The sequence below is a fragment of the Mytilus galloprovincialis genome, chromosome 3 (assembly GCF_965363235.1).
Source record: "Mytilus galloprovincialis chromosome 3, xbMytGall1.hap1.1, whole genome shotgun sequence".
NCBI lineage: Eukaryota > Metazoa > Mollusca > Bivalvia > Mytilida > Mytilidae > Mytilus > Mytilus galloprovincialis.
This window is the reverse complement of record NC_134840.1, coordinates 83,776,842-83,804,112: the sequence shown is the minus strand read 5'-3', so window position 1 is coordinate 83,804,112 and position 27,271 is coordinate 83,776,842. Positions and strand designations below refer to the sequence as shown.

At 31.2% G+C, this 27,271-nt stretch overlaps 2 protein-coding genes and 1 long non-coding RNA gene across 8 annotated transcripts in view; 1 reads left to right on the top strand and 2 right to left on the bottom strand.

Annotated features, from left to right (window-relative positions):
• The window catches only part of LOC143069171 (uncharacterized), a 57,965-nt gene extending 44,236 nt beyond the window's left edge, over window positions 1-13,729 (bottom strand). The window contains exons 1-3 of one of the 2 annotated variants that reach the window (XM_076243663.1): window positions 13,606-13,729; window positions 8,338-8,685; window positions 4,456-4,644 (exon numbers count right to left, since the gene is read on the bottom strand). In XM_076243663.1, coding sequence (XP_076099778.1) covers window positions 4,456-4,644; window positions 8,338-8,353 — 205 coding nt within the window. In that variant the 5' untranslated portion in view covers window positions 8,354-8,685; window positions 13,606-13,729. Of the gene's footprint in view, window positions 1-4,455; window positions 4,645-8,022; window positions 8,054-8,337; window positions 8,686-13,605 lie in introns of those variants that run through there. The other variant, XM_076243662.1, reaches the window with a different exon arrangement.
• Window positions 13,730-13,923: 194 nt separating this feature from the next.
• LOC143069172 (uncharacterized) lies at window positions 13,924-26,951 on the top strand. Of its 4 annotated transcripts, none has more exons than XM_076243666.1 (7): window positions 13,924-13,986; window positions 18,293-18,520; window positions 22,477-22,630; window positions 23,547-23,701; window positions 24,281-24,593; window positions 25,254-25,331; window positions 26,762-26,951. In XM_076243666.1, the coding sequence occupies exons 2-7, from the start codon at window positions 18,314-18,316 to the stop codon at window positions 26,803-26,805; spliced, it is 951 nt and encodes a 316-aa protein (XP_076099781.1). In that variant the 5' UTR covers window positions 13,924-13,986; window positions 18,293-18,313; the 3' UTR covers window positions 26,806-26,951. The 4 variants fall into 4 exon arrangements, with proteins under 4 accessions (XP_076099781.1, XP_076099780.1, XP_076099782.1 ...); XM_076243665.1 differs by having other exon boundaries at window positions 13,980-14,104; XM_076243667.1 differs by lacking the exon at window positions 13,924-13,986 and adding an exon at window positions 13,989-14,006.
• LOC143069173 (uncharacterized) lies at window positions 19,333-20,553 on the bottom strand. 2 transcript variants are annotated; one of them, XR_012976337.1, is made up of 3 exons: window positions 20,426-20,553; window positions 19,991-20,069; window positions 19,333-19,449 (listed from the first exon to the last, which is right to left on the bottom strand). It is a non-coding gene; the product is annotated as an uncharacterized LOC143069173 (long non-coding RNA). The 2 variants fall into 2 exon arrangements; XR_012976338.1 differs by lacking the exon at window positions 20,426-20,553 and adding an exon at window positions 20,218-20,411.
• Window positions 26,952-27,271: the final 320 nt, after the last annotated feature.

The window sequence follows — 27,271 nt, the reverse complement described above, 5'->3', positions numbered from 1 at the left end:
TCATATTTATGTAAACCTAGTTAAATCCCTTTCCTTATCATTTTCTCAAGCTAAAGATATTTGTTTGGTTAAATCAGTATACACTGGTGAAGGTTTGAAATTAGACTTCATGTGCCCTACTTTCCTCTTTTCAATTTAACCTTAAATCAACAATCAATCTTTTAATTATTCAAAATTTATTATAAAAAAATTTAAAATAAATTCCATTACTACAAATGTATGTATTCATTACTAACCGTTGGATACCAATTTTCATGAATGTTGTGGTTACCAGAAAAAAGATGATTTCAAATGTCCAAAGAATTACAAATTTTCTATAGCAATTTATGCTAACTTTGGCAAAACCATGAAATAATGGGGATGAGTTGGGGCATAAAAAAGTAAATTGGTTAATTTTTGGATTATCTAGGTATTTAAGTTACCTTGATTGGTATAGGAAGATGTGTTATGAGTGCCAATGAAACAACTCTCCATCCAAGTCACAATTTATAAAAGTAAACCATTATAGGTCAACACGAAGCCTTGGCTCACACAAAACCATTCAAATAGGGAAAACCACTGAACATCAGATTCCTGACTTAGGACAGTTGCAAAACAAGAATGTGTCCTCAGTACACGAATGCCCCACTCGCACTATCATTTTCCATGTTCAGTGGACCGTGAAATTGGGGTAAAAACTGTAATTTGGCATTAAAATTAGAAAGATCATATCATAGGGGACATGTGTACTAAGTTTGAAGTCGATTGGACTTAAACTTCATCAAAAACTACCTTGACCAAAAACTTTAACCTGAAGCGGGACAGACGGACGGACGAACGAACGGACAGACAGACAGACGGACGAACGAACAGACAGACGGACGGACGCACAGACCAGAAAACATAATGCCCCTCTACTATCGTAGGTGGGGCATAAAAATGCAGCTGGATTAAACGTTTTAATGGTACCAAACCATCTCCCTTTTCTTAAACAGTAGTATAACATTACAACATAGAAAGACCCACTATAAAATATCAATTGGAATGACTTAACTATATACATGTATCTTGATCATAAAATATTATTTCAATATCATATCTTTCCATTAAGACAATTAATGAATTCAAATGTCCAAAGAATTACAAATTAATGATCATCCTTACCAAGACATTGTGGAAAAAAATTATATTATTTATAATAATAATTATAATATTACATGTAATATGAAGTTCATACTAATATTATAATTATTAGTTACTATGAACAACTTCAATTAATCAATTTAATGTAAATATATTTGAGAATATTGTCAAAATAATTTAATAAAAAAAAAACCTGAATATGAACAGTTGCTCTTTAGTCATGCATTTTTTTCCATTTTTCTTTTCATCACTCATGATTCAAACAATCAAAAGCTGTTAATTCACACATGAGCATAACTTTGTTAATCCCAGATCTGATAAGAAATTGTCCAAAAAAACTTTTATCACGAACAAAGTTCAATAACTCTTGCATGACAAAACTAAAAATCTTGAATTACAAATTGTATCTTGCTGAGTTGTACTTCAGTACAAATGTGCTGTAAAATACTGCAAGAATAAATTCAGACAACAGTATAGTAGCTCAATACAAAACTTTGGTTAATATCTTTACTCTTATAATGATGCATGTTAAGGCCAAATAAAAATATATGTGTGGTTCCAGTAACCCTACCGTCCCTACTTTTTCGGCTTAAAAATAGCCTACCCTAAAGATTTTATTGTCATTTTTCATTAAGCATTGTTAAAGTCAGAATGTTGCTCCCATAGACTCAATGTAAAAAAAAAAACATAAAATAACAAGAATGTGTCCAAAGTACACGGATGCCCCACTCGCACTATCCTTTTCCATGTTCCATGGACCGTGAAATAGGGTAATTATCTAATTTGGCATTAAAATTAGAAAGATCATATCATAAGCAACAAGTGTACTAAGTTTCAAGTTGATTGGACTTCAGCTTCATCAAAAACTACCTTGACCAAAAACTTTTACCTGAAACTCCCACTTTCATTTTCTATGTTCAGTGGACCATGAAATTGGGGTCAAAAGTCTAATTTGGCTTAAAAATTACAAAGATCATCTCATAAGCAACAAGTGTACTAAGTTTCAAGTTGATTGGACTTCAGCTTCATCAAAAACTACCTTGACCAAAAACTTTAACCTGGACAGACGAACGGAACCACAGACGGACGGACGAACGGAGCCACAGACCAGAAAACATAATGCCCCTCTACTATCGCAGTGTTCTCCCCAGAAATTTTGGATAGCATCACATTTGGCGTAAAAAAATTAATTGTATTTTTTTTCAATGTAATTTATCGTGTCGTGGCAACGCTTTATTTCCTTTATGTTATATACATTATTGTTTATTTACAAAATGTATTATAATGTTTGTATGCTATAGGCCCTTATTTGGTAAATAAAATATTCTATTCCACCCTATTCTTTGTTTTTATATTGTTGAATTCATAACTGAGAATACAATTAAACTATAACCATGATAACAGTATTTTCAGTTTATGTTTTCTATATTCATTTATAGTTCCAGAATTATTTTTTTCCTCTTAGCCTAAATAAAAATATATGTGTGGTTCCAGTTACCCTACCTATACCCAGCTAAATGAATGAATGGTTTATTATAGTGAAAGCTGTATAGATACAATTGCACTAAATATGTAGGAAAAAACATGGGTTCTTAATAAAAAATTTGAATAGAAAAAATTCTTTATCATGTCATTGAAACATATTGGTTCATGGTCCCAGTTGTTTCTTTTTACAAAATGATATATCAGTGGTGGATCCAGAAATTTTCATAAGTGGGGGCCCACTGACTGACCTAAGAGGGGGCCCGCTCCAGTCACGCTTCAGTGATTCCCTATATAAGCAACCAAATTTTTTCCCAAAAAGGGGGGGCCCGGGCCCCCCCCTAAATCCGCCTATGTATATTTTTAACAAAGTTATCTACAAGTAGTCTATTCTTATTATTAATGCTTAGTTTTCTCTTTATGTGTCATTGTTTTCTGTCTACTGTGCCATTTGTGCATATGTAGTTATTATTGTAAAATGCTGATTTTTGTCATATCTGGTCCGGTTCCGATCAGTAGTTTACACTAAAATATTAAATGGCCGCCGAAAGCAATGAAAAATACGAAAATAAACAATGTTTGACAAGAGATTGGGAATGAATGTGGCGTTTTTAATGCATTAAATGGATGAAACATATACACAAGCCAATTTTGATCACTTTCTAACGAAAGTACAAAACTGATTAAGCCCAAAATCAAAATTTTCACTCTCGATTTACAAAAAGTAAATTATAGGAAGAGAAAGAAAGTAATACTAATATATTAAAAGTCGTAAAAAGATAAGACTCAACCTCATTTTAAAAGAGAAAATTGTTTGTTTCTTTGAAATTTCATTTAGCAAACATATATTTTTTGATTTTTTTTATGATTTTCTGATTACGTTTTCTCCTTGTTGAAATTTGCCGATTGCAAACCACGTGGTATTAATCATGTCAAAGTGACAGCTTGGGGTATTCTTATCCAAACATTTATCACCCAAAGGGCAATTAACACCTATTTAACCACTCTAAATTGCCTCTATTGTCCAACTTGAAGGGATTACAATTAAAAGTGATATATTTTTTTATGATTATAAGTGGTAATTAGATGAAAGTTCAAAATTTAGGAACGAGAAAAATAACATCCTGAAAATAATTATAGCGTCGCGGTAATAATTATAGCATCGCGGTAATTATTATAGCGTCACGGGAAGAAATATAGCGTCGCGGTACCGCGACACTAAAACGGCCTGGGGAGAACACTGCTATCGTAGGTGGGGCATAAAAAATAAATCCCTACCTACCTACCCTAACTTTTTTTCAGATGTAACTGGAACCACACATACTTTTTTATTTGGCCTAAGCAAAAACTGAAGTACAAAATGTACAACTATCGGCAAGGGTAATCCTTAAAATAAGTGTAATTTGTTTTAAGACAGGACAATTAATATCACAATTCACTTAAGGCTCAGGGAACAAAAACCCTCCTAAGCCTACTATAATACCACACTTTAAACCCTGACTGAAACCTGAATAATATATAATGTAGTTTATATCTTATACAGCTGAAGTTGATATGACTATGCCGAAAAAATCATGGGAGAAATGGATAAATTTTTCCATCCAGAATGCATTAGAAAAATGTTGGCTATTGAAGTTAGTTCCTTATGTGAAAACAGTGGGAAGTATGGGTATAATGTGGCCCCATCACTTGTTGACACTACAGAACTTTGGTATTACTTAAAGAATTGTTCAACCATATTTTGTCTCAAATTTATGGTTTATGGATACAACATTAATTATGTATTCCATAATTTTACGTGGTTCTATGCTATTCATTTTTCATATTTTCTTCTTTGACCTTCTGTCTTACCTTTTTTATTTGTCTTCTTTTTATTGGCTTGTTTAGTCTGTTTAGGCTCAGATGACTTTTTCGGTGTTACTTTTGAAACATTTTCTTTGTCTTTTTTCTGTTGAGTGTTTTGAATATCTTTTTCTATGAAAATTACATCATCATCAGCATTGTCTGATTTTTCCATATTTGAAACTGGAACTTGATCAGCTGAAAAAGTTATTGAAAAGGTAAGCAGAAATTATTTCCATTTGAATAAAACATTTTTAGATGGAATTTTTCCAAGTAAACAAGAGTTATCTCCCATTACAACATTTATTTATTGTACAGTTGAATATCTTACAAGGCAACTTTCTGTTCCTTCTGTTTTAGTTTAGTGGCTTTTCATGTGACCAACTTTGGACAAAATATCCACAATGCAGATATAAAGACTTTAAAGTGACTTAAAAAAGGTTTCAAAAACTATATTTGTCAGTCCTTTTTTTTTTTAGAATCTTCTTAAAAATCAGACATTTTATCATGAGGTATTTCCTTGATAATTTTTTTTAAATCTATTATATATTCTAGACCAGATGCTCCGCAGGGTGCAGCTTTATACGACTGCAGAGGTTGAACCCTGAATGGTTGGGGCAAGTATGGACACAACATTCAAGCTGGATTCAGCTCTAAATTTGGATTGTGATGAAATAGTTGACACAGCATAGGTTTCTGACACAGAATGAATGTGGTCTAATGAACTTAAAATATTTGTTTTGCCTTTGAGCAATTCACTATGCTGTTGAATATTAATCCTCTCAAAAAAATGTTTGAAGAAATTTTCTTTTTATTTATGAAATCTGAAATGAGAAAAATTTACCCCCCCCCTCCATTTTTTTTCACATCCCCCTTTCCCTTTTTCTAAAACTGATCTCAATTCAAATTTCTAATGGAGTTTGCAACAATAACTACTCATTTAAATACATCATAAAATACTAAAATGTAAAATAAAGTGCTTGTTATCACTGAATGGTAAAGATTGTTTTAATTTATCAGTTGGTAATAAAAGTGAATATACATTGTATATTGTATAAAACAATAATTTAAATTGATTCAACTACTATTCTGGACAAAGAAAGATAACTCCACTTGAAAATTTCTTGCTATTGCACAATATTGTACAATTAGATATTTCTTGCTATTGCGCAATACTGTGCAATTGAAAATATTTGCTATTGCACAATACTGTGAAATTGAAGATTTCTTGCTATTGCGCAATACTGTGCAATTGAAAATTTCTTGTTATTGCACAATACTGTGCAATTGAAGATTTCTTGCTATTGCTGAATACTGTGCAATTGAAAATTTCTTGCTATTGCACAATACTTAATATAATAATTTTGGATCATGATTTGAACCAACTTGAAAACTGGGCCCATAATCAAAAATCTAAGTACATGTTTAGATTCAGCATATCAAAAAAGCCCAAGAATTCAATTTTTGTTAAAATCAAACTTAATTTAATTTTGGACCCTTTTGACTTTAATGTAGACCAATTTGAAAATGGGACCAAAAATTAAGAATCTACATACACAGTAAGATTTGGCATATCAAAGACCCCAATTATTCAATTTTTGATGAAATCAAACAAAGTTTAATTTTGGACCCCGATTTGGACCAACTTGAAAACTGGGCCAATAATCAAAAATCTAAGTACATTTTTAGATTCAGCATATCAAAGAACCCCAAGGATTCAATTTTTGTTAAAATCAAACTAAGTTTAATTTTGGACCCTTTGGACCTTAATGTAGACCAATTTGAAAACGGGACCAAAAATTAAGAATCTACATACACAGTTAGATTCGGCAAATCAAAGAACCCCAATTATTCAATTTTTGATGAAATCAAACAAAGTTCAATTTTGGACCCTTTGGGCCCCTTATTCCTAAACTGTTGGGACCAAAACTCCCAAAATCAAACCCAACCTTCCTTTTATGGTCACAAACCTTGTATTTAAAATTTCATAGATTTCTATTTACTTATACTAAAGTTATGGTGCGAAAACCAAGAATTATGCTTATTTGGGCCCCTTTTTGGCCCCTTATTCCTAAACTGTTGGGACCTCAACTCCCAAAATCAATCCCAACCTTCCTTTTGTGGTCATAAACCTTGTGTTTTATTTTCATTGATTTCTATTCACTTATACTAAAGTAATTGTGCGAAAACCAAGAATAATGCTTATTTGGGCCCTTTTTTTGGCCCCTAATTCCTAAACTGTTGGAACCAAAACACCCAAAATCAATCTCAACCTTCCTTTTGTGGTCATAAACCTTGTGTCAAAATTTCATAGATTTCTATTTACTTAAACTAAAGTTATAGTGCGAAAACCAAGAAAATGCTTATTTGGGCCCTTTTTGGCCCCTAGTTCCTAAAATGTTGGGACCAAAACTCCCAAAATCAATCCCAACCTTCCTTTTATGGTCATAAACCTTGTGTTAAAATTTCATAGATTTCTATTCACTTTTCCTAAAGTTAGAGTGCGAAAACTAAAAGTATTCGGACGATGCAAGACGACGACGCAGACGACGACGCCAACGTGATAGCAATATACGACGAAAAATAAAAATTTTTGCAGTCGTATAAAAAAAGAATGGTTCTGAAGTAGCATTGTTAGTCTAATAAAATTACTTAGTGTAAAAGTCAATGAAACATGAAAACACATATGACACCAAACAAAAGAGGTCAACAAATGGTCTTTAACAAGAAAATAGTGTATAACATGTGAATGATTCCGATTGGAAAATATAGTACCATACCTTTTCGAATTTTATGTACTCCACATTGTTATTCAACACAACATATTTTCCTTTCAGCATGAGTCACTTTTTTTAAAATTTACATTTTATTCTCTAAATGTGTGGTGCCTACTGTAGGCAGATGTTTTAAAATCAGAAAAGTTAGATGCTATTTTGACTGTAATCCACAAGCAATGAATAAAATCCTCTAACAATTTTTAAAACAAAATTACATCCCTGGGCAATAGTAGACAGTTCCCAAAACTTACTAGACTGAAATAAATATTCTCAAACCTTGCCTTAATTTCTTCAGATTTTGATAAGGGCCCCAATGAAATGTGATGTGAACTGGAAATTCTTTGGCCGCTGATGTTCTATGGTCTTATTTTGAAGTTAGAGTTCTTTGACACGGTTTAGAATCTTAAGTGATGTTACTACATCTTACTACTTACTATACAAGGTGATTCCGTTAAAAATTTCCCGTAACAAGGATCTTTTTTTATAATGAATACTGGTGACTTGGAATAATACCCCTAAAATATAATCTTTATATTGGATTTACGTTTATACTTTGAATCTAGACAAAAACAGTGTTTCTCAATTACATTTTAAGCGTAAAAATTTCGTAACATAAATAGTTTTAAGAAAGAAACAATATTGGTTAAAAAAGGTGATACATGTACCTGACTTTGACTCCAGCGCGAAAGTTTATGCATTGAAAGCTCATCCATAACCATCTATGAAAATATCCACTTTTAAGTATATACATGTACTTTTTACTAATTAGCATAATTAGCATATCATGCTCTGCACTTACCATATACGGACATCATTATAATGTCCTGATAGTCTTGATAATCCTTATAATCTTGATAAAATCTTAAATTTGGGGAAAACATGATGAGAATAAAACATCGAAAACTTAATCGACCAAAATTATGCGAATAATGACCAACTTAAGCCATACTGGTTAATTTAATATAATTATATTCATGATTAAAGTATCCTTGAAATAATTGGAACTTTGTGCAAAGGGTTACAGTTGGTTTCAAATTTTCGTGATCAATTTTTATCAATAGACATGATCCATTTCAATGACCTTGACTTAAATACATAGTAATAGCATTGTTACCTGTTTTATCTGCCATTGTCCTCAATCTTCTTACAGGACAGCTTTATTTATCATTAGATCACCTAGTCTGTGGTTCTATGGTCTCTTCCGGAATTTGTGGAATAAATGACGGACAGGACCAAAGTATTCAGCTTTGGACTATTTATAAGTTAGTACAAGTAGTTTTGCTGACCATAATCTTTCCCAAATAAATGATAATTCTGTAGGCTCTCTATCAGAAAATAGTATCTCCTCTATCAACCCTGTAATCTAGCTGCCTTTGGCCTAGTCCAAGATCACAACCACAAGGCTTTTTCCAAGATCAGATCTTTTTCATTCAGACCAGAAAGTCGTCAATTTCACTTCTACCTGCAATAAAATATAGTACAAGAAATTAAATACATTCTATTTCCTCTTATATGATAGACTTTATAATAGTACATTTTGTACCTGCACTTGTAGGGTCTTAATAAAATTAAATAACCCAAATAAAATAAACTTTTTGTACATGTAATTCTTAATCATACCAACTGTTTATGTATATTTTGTGACAGATTTTTACACTCTTCGTAATCCACTGGCAATATACTTTTTAAATGTGAAAATGTTAAAAAAAAGTATGAGGGCGATTATTGTACTCAAAATTAATCAGTTTTCCAAATATAATAACTAACCAATAGTGACACCATGATGACCAATTTGATTAACATTTGAATAAAAGGTTTAATTTCTTTTAATAAGACAGCATTTAAATAACGGGAGATACTTCACAGAGAAATTCATACAACTATTTATTAGACCATTGGTTTTCCTATTTGAATTGTTTTCCATGGGAGCCAAGGCTCCATGTTGAAGATCGTACTTTCACATAAAATGGTTTTTTTTTTACACATTGTAACTAAGATGGAGAGTTGTCTCATTGGCACTCATACCACATCTCCTTATTTCTAATTCATAAATGGGTAACCGAATAAAACACAATTTCTTTCAATTTTAAAAATTAACTGTTTTTTACTATCTTGATTTTATAGCCTTCAGCAAATTGTAAAATTTCTAAAGAAGAAATCAATGAATTTGAATTATTAAAAATCATATCGGACAAAAAAAACAGACTCATTCCAACAAAGCATAAAAATTCACTATCGGCTATAGATATCTACTAAACTGAAGAATAAACCTTTATCCACGATCTTGTAATAAAAAGCTCAAAACTCTTCCTTTGAACACAAAAGCTGAAAAAAAACCTTACAAACGAACATAATAATTTATCCTTGTTAACAAAAAGCTGAAATATTGAATTTTCTAATGAAAAGAAATGTATGAGCATAATGCTTATATTGTATTAGGCTACCAAAAGGGTCTATGCAAACAAATTTTTACACGATGTGTAGTATGGTGCTTGAAAAGAAAGTTTCTCTATTGGAAAAACATACAATGAACTAAATACATTGTTATTTCAACCTACATGTAATGAATATAGTCATAGGACTGAGAGACAACAGAAGGCTTTCTTGATCCCCAGGCGTGTATTGATTTTCTTTAAGGCTATGTGAAAATCAACACATGGTATACAGAAATTGACATGATAATATGTAAGAAGCATGTATGTTAATAACCTACTCAAGTTGATCATCAACATATTAGATATCTCTTTCAGCCTTAATGTTGATTTCATGACAATATAACTGGCTGTTGGTGAAGTTTTCGAGTGGGACATGAAGGGGAAGGGGATCAAAATTTTTTTAAGAGATTCTCATAAACAATTAAAAAAGTAAACCATTTTTTTTCACCTTTCTTTAATCCTTTTGTTCATAATAAGCTTTCCATCTCATTCCATGAATATACTGCATAAAAATTAGAAATGAATCCATTTATATTTTATTTAGTATTCATAAACTGAGTCATGTAAAATTTACAGAGACTTGAATTCTGAGACAATGCCTTATATAGTCTAAAATTGCTTTGACAGCCTTTTTAAGACTTGATTGAGCTTAATGAGCTAGGGCCATAAAAGCACAGAAAAAAAAATCAAAATTACTGACCCAGACTTTGGTCTGCAAATTTCTGTCTTACAACTGTAATAAACTCATTTTCATTTATTTCTCACACAATTCCTCATGTTACAAGTTTCTTCAAAGCTGTTAAATTGTGAAGTTAATGTATACTTGTACTCATGTAAACTGGTAAGTGAAAAATAAACATGTTGACTAACAGGTGCATTCATAATCCTGCAACATATTGTCAAGAATGTTTAGACATACATGTACCAGTATATTAACCTCAATTACATGTGTTAAATAAAGTTACAATAATGAAAAATATAATTTTCTCATTGTCAAAGGCCAAACAGTGTCAGACTTATAGTTGATTACAGGTACCAGTCTTGTATTACAACTCCAGTTTCCAGTGCATGTCAAAACATGGAGGGAAACAAAATAGTCCATTTTTTTCTGATTTTTTTTCTGGACTCAATTTTTTCCGTTTGATTATATAGGCTTATGCTTGATTTGAAACATATATATAATTTTTTTTTAAATCTTGCCTCTTTTTGGGGATATCAATACAGGAAAGTGGAAAGATTTCATGTTTACTGGAAGTGGTGCGGCCTAGTAAAAATAGCAAACAGAAAGTAGAAAAAAAATGTTTTAACTTCAGGGTTACGTAACTTTTTATTCTTCGTGGCATGACACACTTTTTTTTTTTCGATTAAATCACAATTTCACATTAGTTCATACATGACATGAACATGATTTTTTTCTTCTATGTAGTATTTTTTATTTTTTCATTTTCAAAGATCAGCTGTTTTGCATGTAAGCCTATGGAGCAGTCAATTACAAGACTGCAACCTACAATCTTATCCTTTGGATTGATGGATAATGGTCTCATATATAACTATAACTTAAGCTATCATAAGCAATCATAACTTACATCTCCTTACAATTACAAACATAAATATATATAAGTGCTTACAAAATGTTCCCTTTTATAGCATCTGAAATCAGTCCTAGGGTTCATATTTTAGTTTCCTATGTTGTGCTTAGAATATTGTTGACTTTTAAGTTTTGGTCATTTTTCATTTTTTGGCATGGAATGACCAGTTTGTCATTATCGCCATTGTCAGACTTATGAGTTGAATATCCTATTTTTGTATCTTCTGCCCTCATTTTTTTTAGCCTAATCAAAAAAAAAAAGATTATCAACAGTTTTGATCCTTAAAATTATGACCCATTACCTCCATGAAAATGATACTTACATTATCTACATGTAGTTGGCATGCTTCAACATAGGCTGTTAAGAATTTACACATTATTTTTTTCTCATCATTGGAAAAAATTGGAAATATTATGATGTGTAAACCGATACAATAGAAAAAAACATCCTCTCATTCTAAGCTACAGTTTTGTATACGTAAATGACATGTAAACCAAATTAATAACAAAATATATATATGCATTACTGATTGATACTATGTAAGAAATTCTAGAATCAATATTGAATGTGAGAAAACAGGAATTATTTTTCAAGTGTGCTAATTGAAAACAATGACAAATGTTACAATATTGATATAAATATCAGGAGATATTGAGATATAATTGTCGATGAAACAACTAACCAGCAGAGATCAAAGAAAAAGGAAGTGATCTACTTAAGGTCATCGAAATTGTCACCATGGTCATGTCAGGATTAAAACAGGGAGTCTGCTTGTTTACTTATATGTAGCACTCAAGTGTTCTCCCCAGAAATTTTGGATAGCATCACATTTGGCGTAAAAAAAAATGCATTTTTTCAATGTAATTTGTCGCGTTGTGGCAATGCTCTACTTCCATGGTCGTGTATAAATTATATTTTTTATTAATCAAGACTTTTTTACACAAATATGTACTTGGTCTGGTTGTTTACTCATACATGTATGTAGAGCTCTTAGTATCTTGTTTTTACCCATACATTAAATAAAAAATAAGAAGATGTGGTATGATTGCCAATGAGACAACTCTCCACAAGAGACTAAATGACACAGAAATTAACAACTGCAGATCACTGTATGGCCTTCAACAATGAGCAAAGCCCATAGTCAGCTATAAAAGGCCCCAAAATGACAATGTAAAACAATTCAATGAGAAAACTAACGGCTGAATTTATGTACTGGACAAGCTCTTTCTTGCATTCACTCATACATAGAGCTCTGTCATGTATTTGAATTGGAAAACCGTGCAGACAATTGATCAGACCAAAAAACAAAATGTTCAGCATTTTGCATCAGATTTAATATAATAAAAAGGAGTTAAGGTTAAAACACCAAAGAAACAGCAACCCCCCCCCCCCCCTCTTTTTCCAAAAATAATAAATAACAAGAATGTGTCCAAAGTACACGGATGCCTCACTCGCACTATCATTTTCCATGTTCAATGGACTGTGAAATAGGGTACAAGATTTAATTTGGCATTAAAATTAAAAAGATCATATCAATATCATAAGGAACATGTGTACTAACTTTCAAGTTGATTGGACTTCAACTTCATCAAAAACTACCTTGACCAAAAACTTTAACCTGAAACTCGCACTTTCATTTTCTATGTTCAGTGGACCATGAAATTGGGGTTAAAAGCAAATTGAATATGTTTAATGAATATTAAAGATTGATTCCAATTGTTATCTTTCAGTCAAAGCATTCTGGTTTAAAGTGACCTTATGTGTGCTTTGATAGGTGGGCATAAAATCTAATCAGTATGTCAAGAAAAGGGATGAATAGTTTAATAGGGATAACTTCTTTATGACTGCATAGATAAATGATAAAATTAACATCTTTCCATAAACCATTCTTTATTCTTACATATAAATATCGGATAAATTAAAGAATAAAGAAAGAAAGATGTTTGAAAAATGTTATTGTTTATAATTACTTTTTTTCATAATTAATAATATCCTAATTGAACCATTATCATATCAATGTTGTCACATTTAACATACTAATTAGGCAATAATTAAAATAATAAAAATCTGTTTTATAAATTATTCATCCATTATTTACTTTGTAAAAATAGATAAAAACATTTAATATATTTCACATACATTCAAACTTTTATTTTTTGTACTGTGTACTTGATACACTAATTTTTTTTTATCTAATCCCATAGCTAATTATTTTTTTTTTTAAAGATTGCTGAACCGCAAAAAATCTACCCGTGTATACTGTGACAGCAACACTAAAAAGTATACATGAATTTTGGCTAATTGTCATCCTAATAATTCAATTTGCTTCATAAGCCAATGCAATAGTTTAAAACTTACAGACTTAAGGTAATATCGTCGACCGAACTGAGCCCTAGAAAAAGACTGCTTCTTCCTCGTACCTTGTCCCAGAAAAATGTCATTTTCGTACCTTGGACTGGATTCGATGCGACGACTGGTAACCAGTTGACCGGTTTTTAAGGGAAATTATTTTGCAAAACGAAACAAAATTTCAAATGTATTTTAATGAACTTGTTAGTTTATAAGGTTCTTATTGAAATCTATACATCGATAAAAACTTTTTTCAAGTCTAAATTTATCGATTTGTGGCCACTCATCTCTTTTTTTGATTAACAGATCATATTGTTGTTGCCATTAAGTCTTAGTTCTTCATTCCTATAATTATATTTACCTTACAGGTGCCCTTTGCCACTAAAAAAAGTAAGTTGAAAATTCTACTTGTAATGTCTGTAATTATACATTGTTACATGAAAAACAGTTAGCACAGTACATCAGATGCATCAGATTGGGATAACACTCATGTGAAGTGTCATTTCAGGTTGGGAACAATCCCTCAATGTAATAACTATCGCATTTAATGTGGGGTACACATTTTTCAAGTGATAAATTTTGTTGTACAGTTGTAAAAAGTAAAACCCCTTTTTAGTACAAATCAGCACATATTTGAAGAATATTTTTCTAAAGAATTACACATCTATCAGTGTAGTTTAATATTGTCAAAACATGTCTTAGAATTTGTTATATTCATTAGCTTCAAGCTTAAATCCAATTTTAATCCAAATTCCAGTTGAATTATTATTTAGATATTTTTATATAACTTTTTGGTCGTATATTGGTATCATATCGTCGTCGTCAGCGTTGTCTGAAGACGGATTGTTTCCGAATAATAATTTTTGAATAAGTGAAAAGAAATCAATAATATTTTAACAAAATGTTTATAACCACAAATGGAACCTTTTGATTGATTTTGGGGGTTATGGTCCCATAGGTTAAGGAATTAGGGGTCCAGAGCAGCCAAAAACAGCATTTATCTAGTTTCAGGACAAAAAGTTGTGTATTAGTATTTCAATTGTTTTGAAATTGTACCACAATGTTTCATACCATAAGTAGAAGGTTGGGATTTATTTTAAGGGGTTATTGGACAAACAGTCCAGGGGCGGATGCAGGAATTTTCGAAAGGGGGGGTGCTAACCCAGGCTAACCCAGGGCAAAGGGGGGGTGCAAAACATATGTCCCGATACAAATGCATTGATCGGCAAAAATAAAGGGGGGGTGCGCACCCCCGGAACCCCCCCCCCTGGATCCGCCACTGCAGTCTAGGAATTGAGAGCCAATAAAGGGCCAAAAACAAGCATTTTTCTAGTTTCAAGACAATAACTTGTGTGTAACTGTATGGATCTCTTTGACACTGTACCACAATTTTCCATATAACTTGGATACAGTTTGGGGTTAATTTCCCCGAATATGTAGAAATAAGGGACATTTTCTAGTGTACGACAATAACTTGTGTTTAAGTGTATGGATCTTTATAAATTTTTACATGAAGGTTCAATACCACTGAAGGAAGGTTGGGATTTATTTTAGGGGTTATCATGGTCCCAATAGTTTAGGAATTGGGGCCAAAAGGGGGGCCCAAAATAATCATTTTTGTAGTTTTCATACCATGAAGGGATGGTTAGTATTGACTTTGGGGGGCTATGGCTCAAAATGTTTTGGAATTAAGGGCGAAAAAGGGGAAAAACTAGGTATTTCTGGTCAATGGACAATTAAGACAATTTAAAAGCAGTGTAAGGGAGGTAGTTCTAAAACATTGAACTTACAATGTTGGGTATGTTCCGATTTGCCTCCTTTACACTACTTGTATATTATGTATAAAGAAATGTCAGGTTTTGGACTAATTGCCAAAAAAAGGGAGGTGGTAGTTGTTTTCAATTTTTTTTTTCTTCAAATTTCTCAAATTCCAAATTTTTGAAAAGTTAAAAGAATAAATCTTTAATTGCACAATAAATTTGTAAGATCTTGACATTTGTTTAGTGTCAGAAACTCATATTATGTAAAAAATTTGATCGCAATCCAAATTCAGAGCTGTATCAAGCTTGAATTTTGTGTCCATACATGTACTTGCCCCAACTGTTCAGGGTTCGACCTCTGTGATCATATAAAGCTGCGCCCTGCAGAGCACCTGGTTTTTACATGTTTAAAATTAAACCCTAAAATGTATATATATTTTCTAGAATAAAATTGGGGATTTAACATATGAAATGTTGTTTATTTTTGTCTAATTGATGATTAATTATTAAATTTTATTTTGATATACGAAGATGTGGTACATGTATCATATGAGTGCCAATGAGACAACTCTCCATCCAAGTCACAATTTTTAAAAGTAAACCATTATAGGTCAAGGAACGGACCGTCTTCAAGACGGAGCTTAAGCTCAGACCTAACAGCAAGCTATAAAGGGCCCCAATAAGTTCTAGTGTCAAACCATTCAAATGGGGAAACCAACTGTCTAATCTAACTATTTTAACTATATAAAAATGAGAAACATTTATGAACCACATAAACAGTCCACAACCACTGAACATCAGATTATTACTGTTAGTTGGTATTTATACACATTATATTTGGTATTATTGTTGTGTGTATGAAAATCATGATTGTTGTTTTATTTTCCTTTGAAGTAAATACTGCAGCCAGGTACATTTATGAGTAAAACATTGAAGAATTTGAATGAAAAACACGAATGATAATTGCTTTTAGCAGCTTAGCCCTTTGATCTCACTGTATTTAATTTTTGAAACAATGATTCACTAACTAAAACATGATTCAGATTTATTCAACAACAAAAATAAAGTTGTTAGAAAAGCAAGAGTTCAACAGTACAAAGAAGATTCAACATCTCTATCTTTACACAAAAAAGGATAAAAACAAAACTTAAAAGCAAGATAGGGGGCACAAAAACTTCCAAAACAGGATACATGTACATGTAGGTGGGAAACATGTATATATATATATATATATATATATATATATATAAAACTACATTTTTGTGCATGATTAGAGTTATCTTCCTTTGTCCATAATAAATGACTTAAGGTGGTACCCAACACCTGCACTAAAATTAATTTGGCTCTTTTAATTTTCATAAAATTTTGACAAAGTATTTACTTTAACCCTTTGACAGTTTAATTTTCATAAAATTTTGACAGGGTATTAACTTTGACCCTTTGACAAAAATATAAAAATTTCCAAAATAAAATTTTATCAGAAAAATTACACTGGTTATATAGCAGTTTGACAAACAAGTTAATTTTGATCATTGAGAGACTAAGTCACTTAATATTCCCTTAAAATCACAATGTAATTAAAATGTTTAGCTGATTTTACAGTTATCTCCCTGTAGTGTTAGGTACCACCTTAATGCTCACAAGCACTTTGATTCTAGGAAACAGTATTTTGAAACACTGTGTATTAAAAATTACCACACAGGTTGCATACCTTTCAACCTGTGACAATGAAAATGCAGGTCTTGACCTGCATTGAAGAATAAAATCTCAGGTCTTAATGCCTACAAACTTTTTCGAGCTGAATTTCAGTATTTAGGGGACATTTTTCTTATAATTTAAGTTTTCAAAACATGTTCATTTGGTTAAGTTATTTTAAATCTTATTAATTATTATTTCATTGCACTTTTTAAAGATTTTGATAAATTTGTTTAGCACTACCTTAAGTTATGTTGTTCACTTATTGATAATTATGTCTCTGCTTGTATTTTTGTGATATATTTCAAGCTCATATACTAGAATAGATTAAGTGTTAAAAATTTGAGTCCTTTACACTTTATGTTTTCAAAAATATTTGAAATGAGAGCATAATAAAATACAGTTAAACATTTAAAGGAAGTTTGAATAAAAATTAAAAAAAAATCATCTTTTTTAATAATTGTATAAAGGTATGAAAATGATGTAAACATGGTAAAGTTATATTTCAATATGTATTTGAATTCTATTTGTTTTAAATTTAATCTTTTTTACCCCCAAAAACATAAATATAAGGAGTAAATGTGGATGGTGACAAAAAAGGCAGGCCATTCATTAGGAGGCGGTACCCGGTACTTTTATCCTCCTATGTTATTGACAAGTACCGCCTAAATGTAGAAATTTTTATATAAGATATTCATGGAATAAATTGAAAAGTACCACCTAGAAACGTGGAAAGTACCAGTCAACATGAAAGATAATGAAACCCGTGAAAAGGGGAAGTAACTCAAGTGGAAAAATGTTTGTAAAACAACAGTGAAATTTATTTACAACCTAAAGCTGAGTAAATGGTGTTAATTAACAGTGTGTTTGACACTAAAGCTGTCAGGTGAAACATTGCACTTAATGGGTCACTTAATTTGACAGTTTACACAGCTACATGTAGCTGAACTTCCTGTTCATGGAAGAATTACAAATTTGCCGGTATTTCATAGGAAAATCACTTATGAAATCAATATGAAGGCTAAGAAATCCAGGTGAAAACGGGTCATATTCAGAATTCCCAGGTTATTCAATGACCCGGCGTGTGTCCCAGGTGATCCTTCAAAATCTTGGGTCACACACGCAGAATACGGGTCAGTTGACAGGTATGAGGTTGAACAGGAGAGTCATTGTTTTGTTTTTACTGTTTAACCATCCTAAGACATTTCAACTTGTGATATGATATATATTAACTATTTTAGATTCCATAGTAAATCCCCAAAATGAGACCTGACCAACACAAACAGAAAAAGAATACACAGTATAAAAAGAAACATGGGATGACTGAGAAAAATAAAGATGCTAAAGATAAAAAATATGGGAAACCTGAAGGTTCAAAACAACCATACAGGTCTGATGCTTCAAAGGGGGAACAAACAAAATCTACAAACAAGTTTAATAATAGAGGAAACTTATCTGATAGTAGTGAGGTAAGGTCATAGGTCAAACGTTTGGGGATTTGGAAATCCAACATCTCAACATTATAATGTGAACTAGCCTTTAGGTGTAATACCACCATTGATTTTTCCCTATTAGTCTTTGTTAAATTGGCACTTTTAAAAAAATCGTACAGTTTTTACCTTTATTTCAACCAAAGAAATACTTTGCATGTGTAAAGTTCAATCCTTTCCAGTCATAAAGTGAAAATTTCACACTACATTTCATTGCATATAAGAAAGTAACCACCGCCGAGGGTAGACAACCCAATTTTTACACTGTTATTTACTGGTTACCTGCTTTGGTAGCTATGTAACCTTAACGTTCCAAAATATTTTATAAGACCATCAAATAAAAAAAGAATGATGCTTTCAGACACCCAACATACATATTTACGACTCAGAAAAATTTAAGTGCATTGAAATGCAGGGTTAATTTTCTACAACTGTCAAATTCAAGGGAATATTTTTTTAGGCCTACATTCGTATGCAACCGGATGTGACGTACCATGATTTGGTGGTATTACACCTAAAGAACACCTAAATGTCAAATAAACTTAATGCAATTTTTTCCCCTCCAATTGCAAGTTATTTCAAGCATAACTGTCAAGTTTTGTCTCAGTCAGAACTATAGTTTCAGAGAAAATCACTATAATGTAAGGCCATATCCTACGGCAATTTCAGTCCAATTTCTTCGAAAAATCCTAATTTCAGTGTATCATTATAAAATGCAGTGTTGACTAATATCTGATCATAAACTCATGATATATGCATTCAAACAATTAAATAGAATACAAAAGACAACCTTAAGATGATAAACAATTTTATTGCACCTTTTAGAGTTCATTTGAAGGTCTGTTTTGGTCTGTTTTGGTCCATTTTCCTCCTTCCTTCCTTTTTCATCAAAACTTGATATCTTTTGTCTAAAAAATAAAACAAATGTGATTATTTTCCCACAAAAATGAAATAAATGTAATGTTTAATCAATAATTAAAGTGTTTTAGCTGAAAGAACTGTCTCTATAAATGTTAACAGTCTACACGGAAGTTTCTATAAGCCCTTATGTGTAACTTGAGTTTTTGGTCTGTTCCCCTAGTGTGAGAAACAACGGTTCCCTTTCAGTCAATCATTTATTGCTACTTGTATCGAAGTCTTTTTATTTACTCATGACAGTATATTTCTAATAGATTTACACAAAAAGTCCACTTTCTTGTATTTTACATTAGAAAATGGGGAGAAAAAGTAATAAAAAAAATACCTCAAAATGTTTTTAAAAAGGGTTATGTCCCTTGGAATGCTGGTACAAAAAATAATTGGTAAGAATTATGAAGTTTAAGTATGTGAGACTGGATTCTGATGTGTATAAATCCAGGACAAATAAGTGTTTAGATGAGTTATTGTCTGTGCAAATTGTAAACTTTTGCGGCCAAAACAAAAAAAAACATGATGATAGTTGATACATACTTTAATGCTGAAGTGTCATCTGCAGACCAATTCACATATAAGATTTTTCAACAGAATGCTCTTCAGAACATGGTTAACCCTGAAATAAAAAATTCACATGTTGTATAAACAAAACAAAAACTGTAAGGGTAATTTAAAATTTAACACAGTAATCTAAATACAGCTTCGTCTGTCCACCCATTTGACTAAGAAAACACCCGTAAACCCCCATTTCAATGCAATTTTACCTCAAACGTACTTTCTGTGTCTAAATCCATTCCGAATAGTCCATGTTTACAATGTATGAACTGGTTTATTAATAACTTTTAAAAATGAAAGTACAATAGGGTCACGAGTGCACATTTAGTTTCCCTAAATAGGTGTAATACCACCATTGATTTTTCCCTATTAGTCTTTGTTAAATTGGCACTTTTAAAAAAATCGTACAGTTTTTACCTTTATTTCAACCAAAGAAATACTTTGCATGTGTAAAGTTCAATCCTTTCCAGTCATACAGTGAAAATTTCACACTACATTTCATTGCATATAAGAAAGTAACCACCGCCGAGGGTAGACAACCCAATTTTTACACTGTTATTTACTGGTTACCTGCTTTGGTAGCTATGTAACCTTAACGTTCCAAAATATTTTATAAGACCATCAAATAAAAAAAGAATGATGCTTTCAGACACCCAACATACATATTTACGACTCAGAAAAATTTAAGTGCATTGAAATGCAGGGTTAATTTTCTACAACTGTCAAATTCAAGGGAATATTTTTTTAGGCCTACTTTCGTATGCAACCGGATGTGACGTACCATGATTTGGTGGTATTACACCTTTAGATCTCCCAGACACCTGTTCCTGTTTTCCGATACACAGAAGTTCATAGTGTGGTTGTTCTTATTGAATATACAATCAAGCTTTTAGAAAAACACCATTTTACTGCATGATAAGTTCTCTTCACAAATCTTTAACTTTTAGAAATGTTACATTCAGATTGTTCAAAGAGGATAGTGGAGGCATAAGAACACGCATTCTAGACTTATTTCACTGTTTGTTCATTGTAGAATTTAGTTTAAACTATATTTCATTCAAATAAATTGAATTGGATTGGGCAACAGGCATAGCCTATGTAAGCCCTCTCCACAAAACAAGGTACAATATATTACATTCAAACAAAGCAACACATACACAAACATAATGACAAAACAGAATTATTTTTTTTCAAAAATACCCCTTAGCTGACTGGAATGATGTTTCAAATAGTTAACTCACAAAAATATGAAAAAATAAATTATGAGAAAAGTTTTAATATTCTAGGTGATAAGCTCCAGCATTGATTTAGAGGTCTCACATTAAATTAAATCGTCTCCAGTCAGCTATTTAAAATAATAAATTTGATTTTAAAACAACATGTTTGATATCATGTACTTATTTTTACTAAATTATTGCACCTGAAGAAAAACGACAGTGAGTAGTACACATATTGATACATTAAAGAATTATAATAATATAAATAAATTTGGCGTTTTTACTGACTTCTGATTGGTTAAAATTATTAGTTTTATGTTGTCAATTTTGATGGCGACACGCCCACTCTGACGTTGTGTATTCATACGCCAACATGTGTGTACGTTAACTTGTTATTGTTAATATACATAGTATAAAAAGTTCTTTGAGCCTTATTTTTGATAGAAATTTATTTATAACGAATGGCAATAATTTATTTTGATTTTATTGAACCATAAAACTAATTTTTGACTCTTCACATTTTACATAATCCGCTTCGCGGATTATTCAATGTGAAGAGTCAAAAATTAGTTTTATGGTTCAATAAATTCAAAATAGATAATAGCCATTCATTAAATAAAAAGAATTTAGAAGGTGAATAATAAGAAGAGAGAGAGAGAAAAAAAATTAATTGTAGAATCAGAACCAAAGCATCTTAAAAGCTATATACATTTGCATATATTGTTGTTAATACATTGTTATCCAAGGTAGAAAACTATGGCTATTTGATGACAATAAATTAAATTTTAAACAATTCAGTACATACACTAGTATATACTTATGATTAGATAATAACCTTTTAAATTAAGGATCTTATGTTGGAAAATAAAATATTGGTTTTATGTTTGTTTTCATTTTTCTTTTAATCTATGTACCACTGTTCAGCTATAATATAAAAATATGAAGATGTGGTATGATTGTCAATGAGACAACAAGTACTCTCCACAATTGACCAAATGCAGAAATTATAAGCAATCCCTGTACAGCCTTGAACAATGAGTAAAACTCATAGTCAGCAATTAAAGGCCCTGAAATGACAAATGTAAAACATTTCAAAGGAGAAACTTAAAGTAAGAACAATGATACATGAAAGTTCAAAATGTAGGTTAATTGATGTTACTTGTAAATAAATATTTCAATTTTTTTATTCAATATTTAACAACAGACAAGACATGCATTAAAATTCTATATACATTTATTTTTCAATTACAGAGTAGTGATGAAAATGATGGGCTTGCTACCACCAAATCTAGTTTTCAAAGACGTAAATTAGTCAGTAACTGGGATAGATATGAACTCCCTCTAGATGAAGAAGCTACAATGTTATCAAGGGGGGATAACTTCTCAAAATTACTACAATCTGCTGGTATATACAAAAGCATTATATATTAAAAAATGTTGTGTTGACAATCAAGACATGCAATGAACAAAATTAGTCAAATTATTGAACCATTACACACAGTGTTAAATTAGGTCAATATGCAGGAATTTAAAATGATTAATTTCTGCTGATATATAAAACATACTAAAAATCATATTAAGGAACAAATAGGCCAAAGTTGTCAATTTTAAAACAAGAGGTATATATCTATTTAATGCAACAATATTGTTATATACATGTTCCAAAAAAAGAAAGTCATGCTTAGGGTTATTGTAAAAAAATGTGTGCCATATACATAAAAAGAGGCCAGAAACTTCCAAAAATATTGTACAGTTACATCATATTAGATAAAACAGACCTCTAACACATGTCTCCTGAAAAATAGACATACAATCAAATATGATCATCACATGGTTTATAAACCTGATCACTTGGTGCAGACTCAAAATGTGATAAATTCAAAAATTGTAAAAGAGATAACTAAAAAATTTGGTCAAGGCTTAAAATATTAAAATAAAGTGGCATCAAAAGGTATGCAATGTGAAACATTGTCAGGTTAAAAACCTATGTAAATTCATACGAGTACAGGTTGTTCAATAGTTATATTTAATTTCCCTTCTTGTCAATTCGCCTTTTCAGAATCTAAAGGATTGTGGGTAATAATAAATCTCATTGTTCATACACCTAAATGAAAATAATATTACACCATTGGTTGAATTTCAGATGTTAAGAGTGTTTTAAACCAATCACAAAGTTTTGGTGAATGCTTTTGAAAATATTACAGAGAATGCATTTGACTCCAAAAACATGGAATTCAAGATCATACTGAGAAAAAAGGCCTTTGTGCAAATTAGTAGATAATTTTCTTCTTACATGTGAATTTGTTTCCTTTGTATTCCAGGTAGTTCTACATCACAGTTCAGATTTAAAGAAGAAGAAGACTGGGTTGAGTCGAACCAATCAGATAATCTTTCATTAGATTTACAAGATCTCTCATCCAGTTTGGGTTGTGTCCCTTTGTACAAAGTTCTCAGATTGAACAAAGATTTATTTACAGTAAGTAAAAATTTAGATTCTCTTAGAATTAAATTTATGCTGTCCAGAAATGTTGACACAAGTTTGGGTTTTTTTGTGCTGTGTTGAATTTTTTATATATGAAACTACAATAACAATTTTTTTTTACTGTTCAGCCATTTCTTTTTAGACTATATTTTTTATAACAAAACTGGATGTTCAATCGGTAATTGGCCTGAAATAAATTACTTTAATTAGGTTAGATATAAGAAGTTGTGGTATGAGTGCCAATGAGACAACTCTCCATCTAAGTCACAGTTTGTAAAAAGTAAACCATTATAAGTCAAAGTATGGCCTTCAAAACAGAGCTAAAGTGCCCAAAAAATGACTAGTGTAAAACCATTCATACAAACAAATATAAACAAAAACTACTGAACAACAGGTTCCAAACAAATGCAGTGGTAGTCTTTTATATATAATTTGTCCATTTTGATGGATTAAAATAATAAATATATCTTGATCAATCCTTCAACTATTGCAGTACCTGTGTGTTTCTGTGATAGATGGATAAACCTGTTTTAAAAAAAGATATACTTTAATATTTATTTTGTATTACAATAGGCTGAACAGATAGAAGAATTTGACAGACGATCAACAGAAAACCAGAGAAAATATACTGAAAAACTTGAAAATAAATCTTCAAATTTAGTGTCATCTTCTGAAGATAAAAAGACAATTGAAAACAATATAGTAAAAAAGACAGGAAGAAGGTCCAATGATTCATTAACATTAGAATCTAAGGCTTTAGATGAATTATTAGATTCGGTGGTATTAGACCCCTCATCAGATGTAAACAAACAATCAGTGCCAAAGAAACCAGAGACTGAAACTGTTTCATCTCTAGAGAATGATTTAGATGATTTGCTTTCTTCAGGTAAAAAAAGTTCTTCAAACTGTGATTTTGATTGATATTTATATAATAGAACCTTGCAACTCTATATAAATGAATCGAGTAGAAAAAAGTTTACCATCACTTCTAAAAATTCCTATTTTAGTTTGTGTGAAAACTCCTGTGTCAGATATTTTAAGTTGTATATATATGTCAGCCATATATTGTACGGTTATGTGAAGAACTGACATTATATTTGGCTTTCTATTATGACTGTTGATAAGAATTTATCTATTAATTCACTTTCTTGAGTTGCTTTTGTAATAAATAAACTGTGCCAATACACATATTTGTGGTTTAAGGTTATTTTGAAAAGCTTCAATTTGATTTTCCTAGAAGTGGAGCAATTATTAATTTGAATTTGTCTCTGAAAACTCATCTTTTTCTTAAAAATTGCTATTAATTTTTAGCAATTAATATCTGACAGCCATATTAATATGTGAAAATAAAAGTACACTAAACTATGTTTTTTACAATTACATTTTGTTCTTTGAATTAGTTCCAAATTGTAAGTTACCTTATTAAGTCACATTAATTCAATTTGATATGTGATAGTAATATCAATATTTCTAGTAGGGTTATTTCCCTTGCACATGATCCCCCTTCTATTTTTCTTCAAGTAAATATATGGGTTTTTTTTCACAGGAAACCAAGAGAAACAAAAACCAAAAGTGAAACAAGAAACTTCAAAGTCTAAAATGAAATCCGCTGCTGATACACAAGGTATGCTACAGAACCATTACACATGGTATACATTAGTCATTAGGTGAAAACATTACCATTCCTGGATAGATAGACAAATGATAGCCCGAGATCCTGGCTCACTGCTCGACAGTAAAACCAGGCAGAATACAAGGACATGTTTTGGTTTATTTGATGTTAGAATGATGCATTTGGGATAGCATCATTTCTTGACAAATGGGGGAGAAATATTTATATTGCCACAAAATTTATTGAAAAAAAAATCAAATTCATCAAAAATTTAAGTTTACATAAAAGTATAGCCGGAATCACCAGTTAATTAACAATCTAATATTTTTTGTTGTTTAAAGAACATGCATGTGTGCAGTTATTCAGTCTTATTCAGGACTGAAAAGTGATCAAGTAGATTGTATTATACCTGGCTGTACTGACTCGATGAGGAGGTTTGGCTAGGAAGTAAGGCTGAGGCTTCCGCAGGGTCAGAAACAACCTGCGATCTATGGGCCTTCTAAAAACGACCTGCGACCTGTGAAATTTGAAAAAACGACCTCCGACCGACTTCCGTCCTCTGTGTTGGGAAAAATGACCTGCGACCTGTACATTTCCCTTAAAAACGACCTCTTGACGAATTTAAAAGCGACCTTGCGACCTGATGGGGGTACCCTGTGGGAGCCTCAAGGCTAGTCAAATGACCAACGTTCTCTACCATAGCAAGGTTGAGATAACAATAAAATTTAAAAAAAGTATTTTATATAAAATGACAACCATGTAGTAATTTCTGATTTTCATAGAAAAAATTAATTAAAATAAAATCTTTCTAAATATGCATGAATTATTTGCCGGTAGAAATTAAGCAACCAACAATCATTATTAGAATCAAATAAAAAGGAATAACCTAAAATAGTCAAACTACAGTACATGCAAACTATGAATGAAAAACAGTAAAAAAAAAAGATGAAGTACCTAAGGTTTATGCAGTCTGACTATTAATTAAAAAATCTATAATAATGTCCTGAACATGAAAAATGTGCAAAAATGTGAGGTTTAGTTGTCTGCATTAATAGCAGATGTGCTGATCCATCCTTAAATCAGTTTTTGTACTTCCTCTTATGTTACAGAAATAATATCATTTTTAAAAGATTACCTCTAAAATTGGTATCTTCATTATATGAACATTTAAAATTTACTGTGCAAGGAAAAAACATGTTCAGACAATAATATGTCAGTTAAAAGCTATTTTAATTTATAATGAAGGCTGATTTCTTTGCAAAAAAGGTAACTGACCACAATAACATAGTATACATGGTGAAAATAGTATTAAACAGTATAAAAGAACACAAAAAAAGTTTAAAAGTACATGTACAATAGAATAAAACATTGCAACTAAACTATAGGTAATTTATTCACTAGCAAGAAGGGAGATAACTCATGTTGATTTTCTTTATTTTCAGAAAATGATTTAGAAGATTGGTTAGATAGTGTACTAGATAGCTAACAAATCAGATTTTAGGTTGAAAGTTGTTGATGGAATGAATCTCTGATACTCTTAAGATTCCTTGATGCTTCATGCTGCTAAGAACAAAGTGCTGGACTTAAGATTTATCTTAATTAGTAATGCAATTAAACTTGATTTAAACTTCACTTTCTTTAAGAGTTTCTTTACTTTGTTAAACAAAAGATGTCTTACTGGGAAGACACACTCTCTATAGAGTGGCTGTGAAAAAAGGCAAATTAATTGATATTTTTGTGGCAGAATTTGTTGTTTGTCAAGCCTGTGACTTTTGTCACAGAAAGCTTGACATACATTTGTAGGGATAGTGATCCGGCAGTTACAGCGGCGGGGTTTGCTAACTCATAAAAAGATTTTTTGTTAGAAAGTAAGGCCTGGATGCTTCATACTTTTGTATTTAGATGCCTTATGTTGTGAAGTTTCCGTCTGTCACATGTCTGTTGTCCTTGAC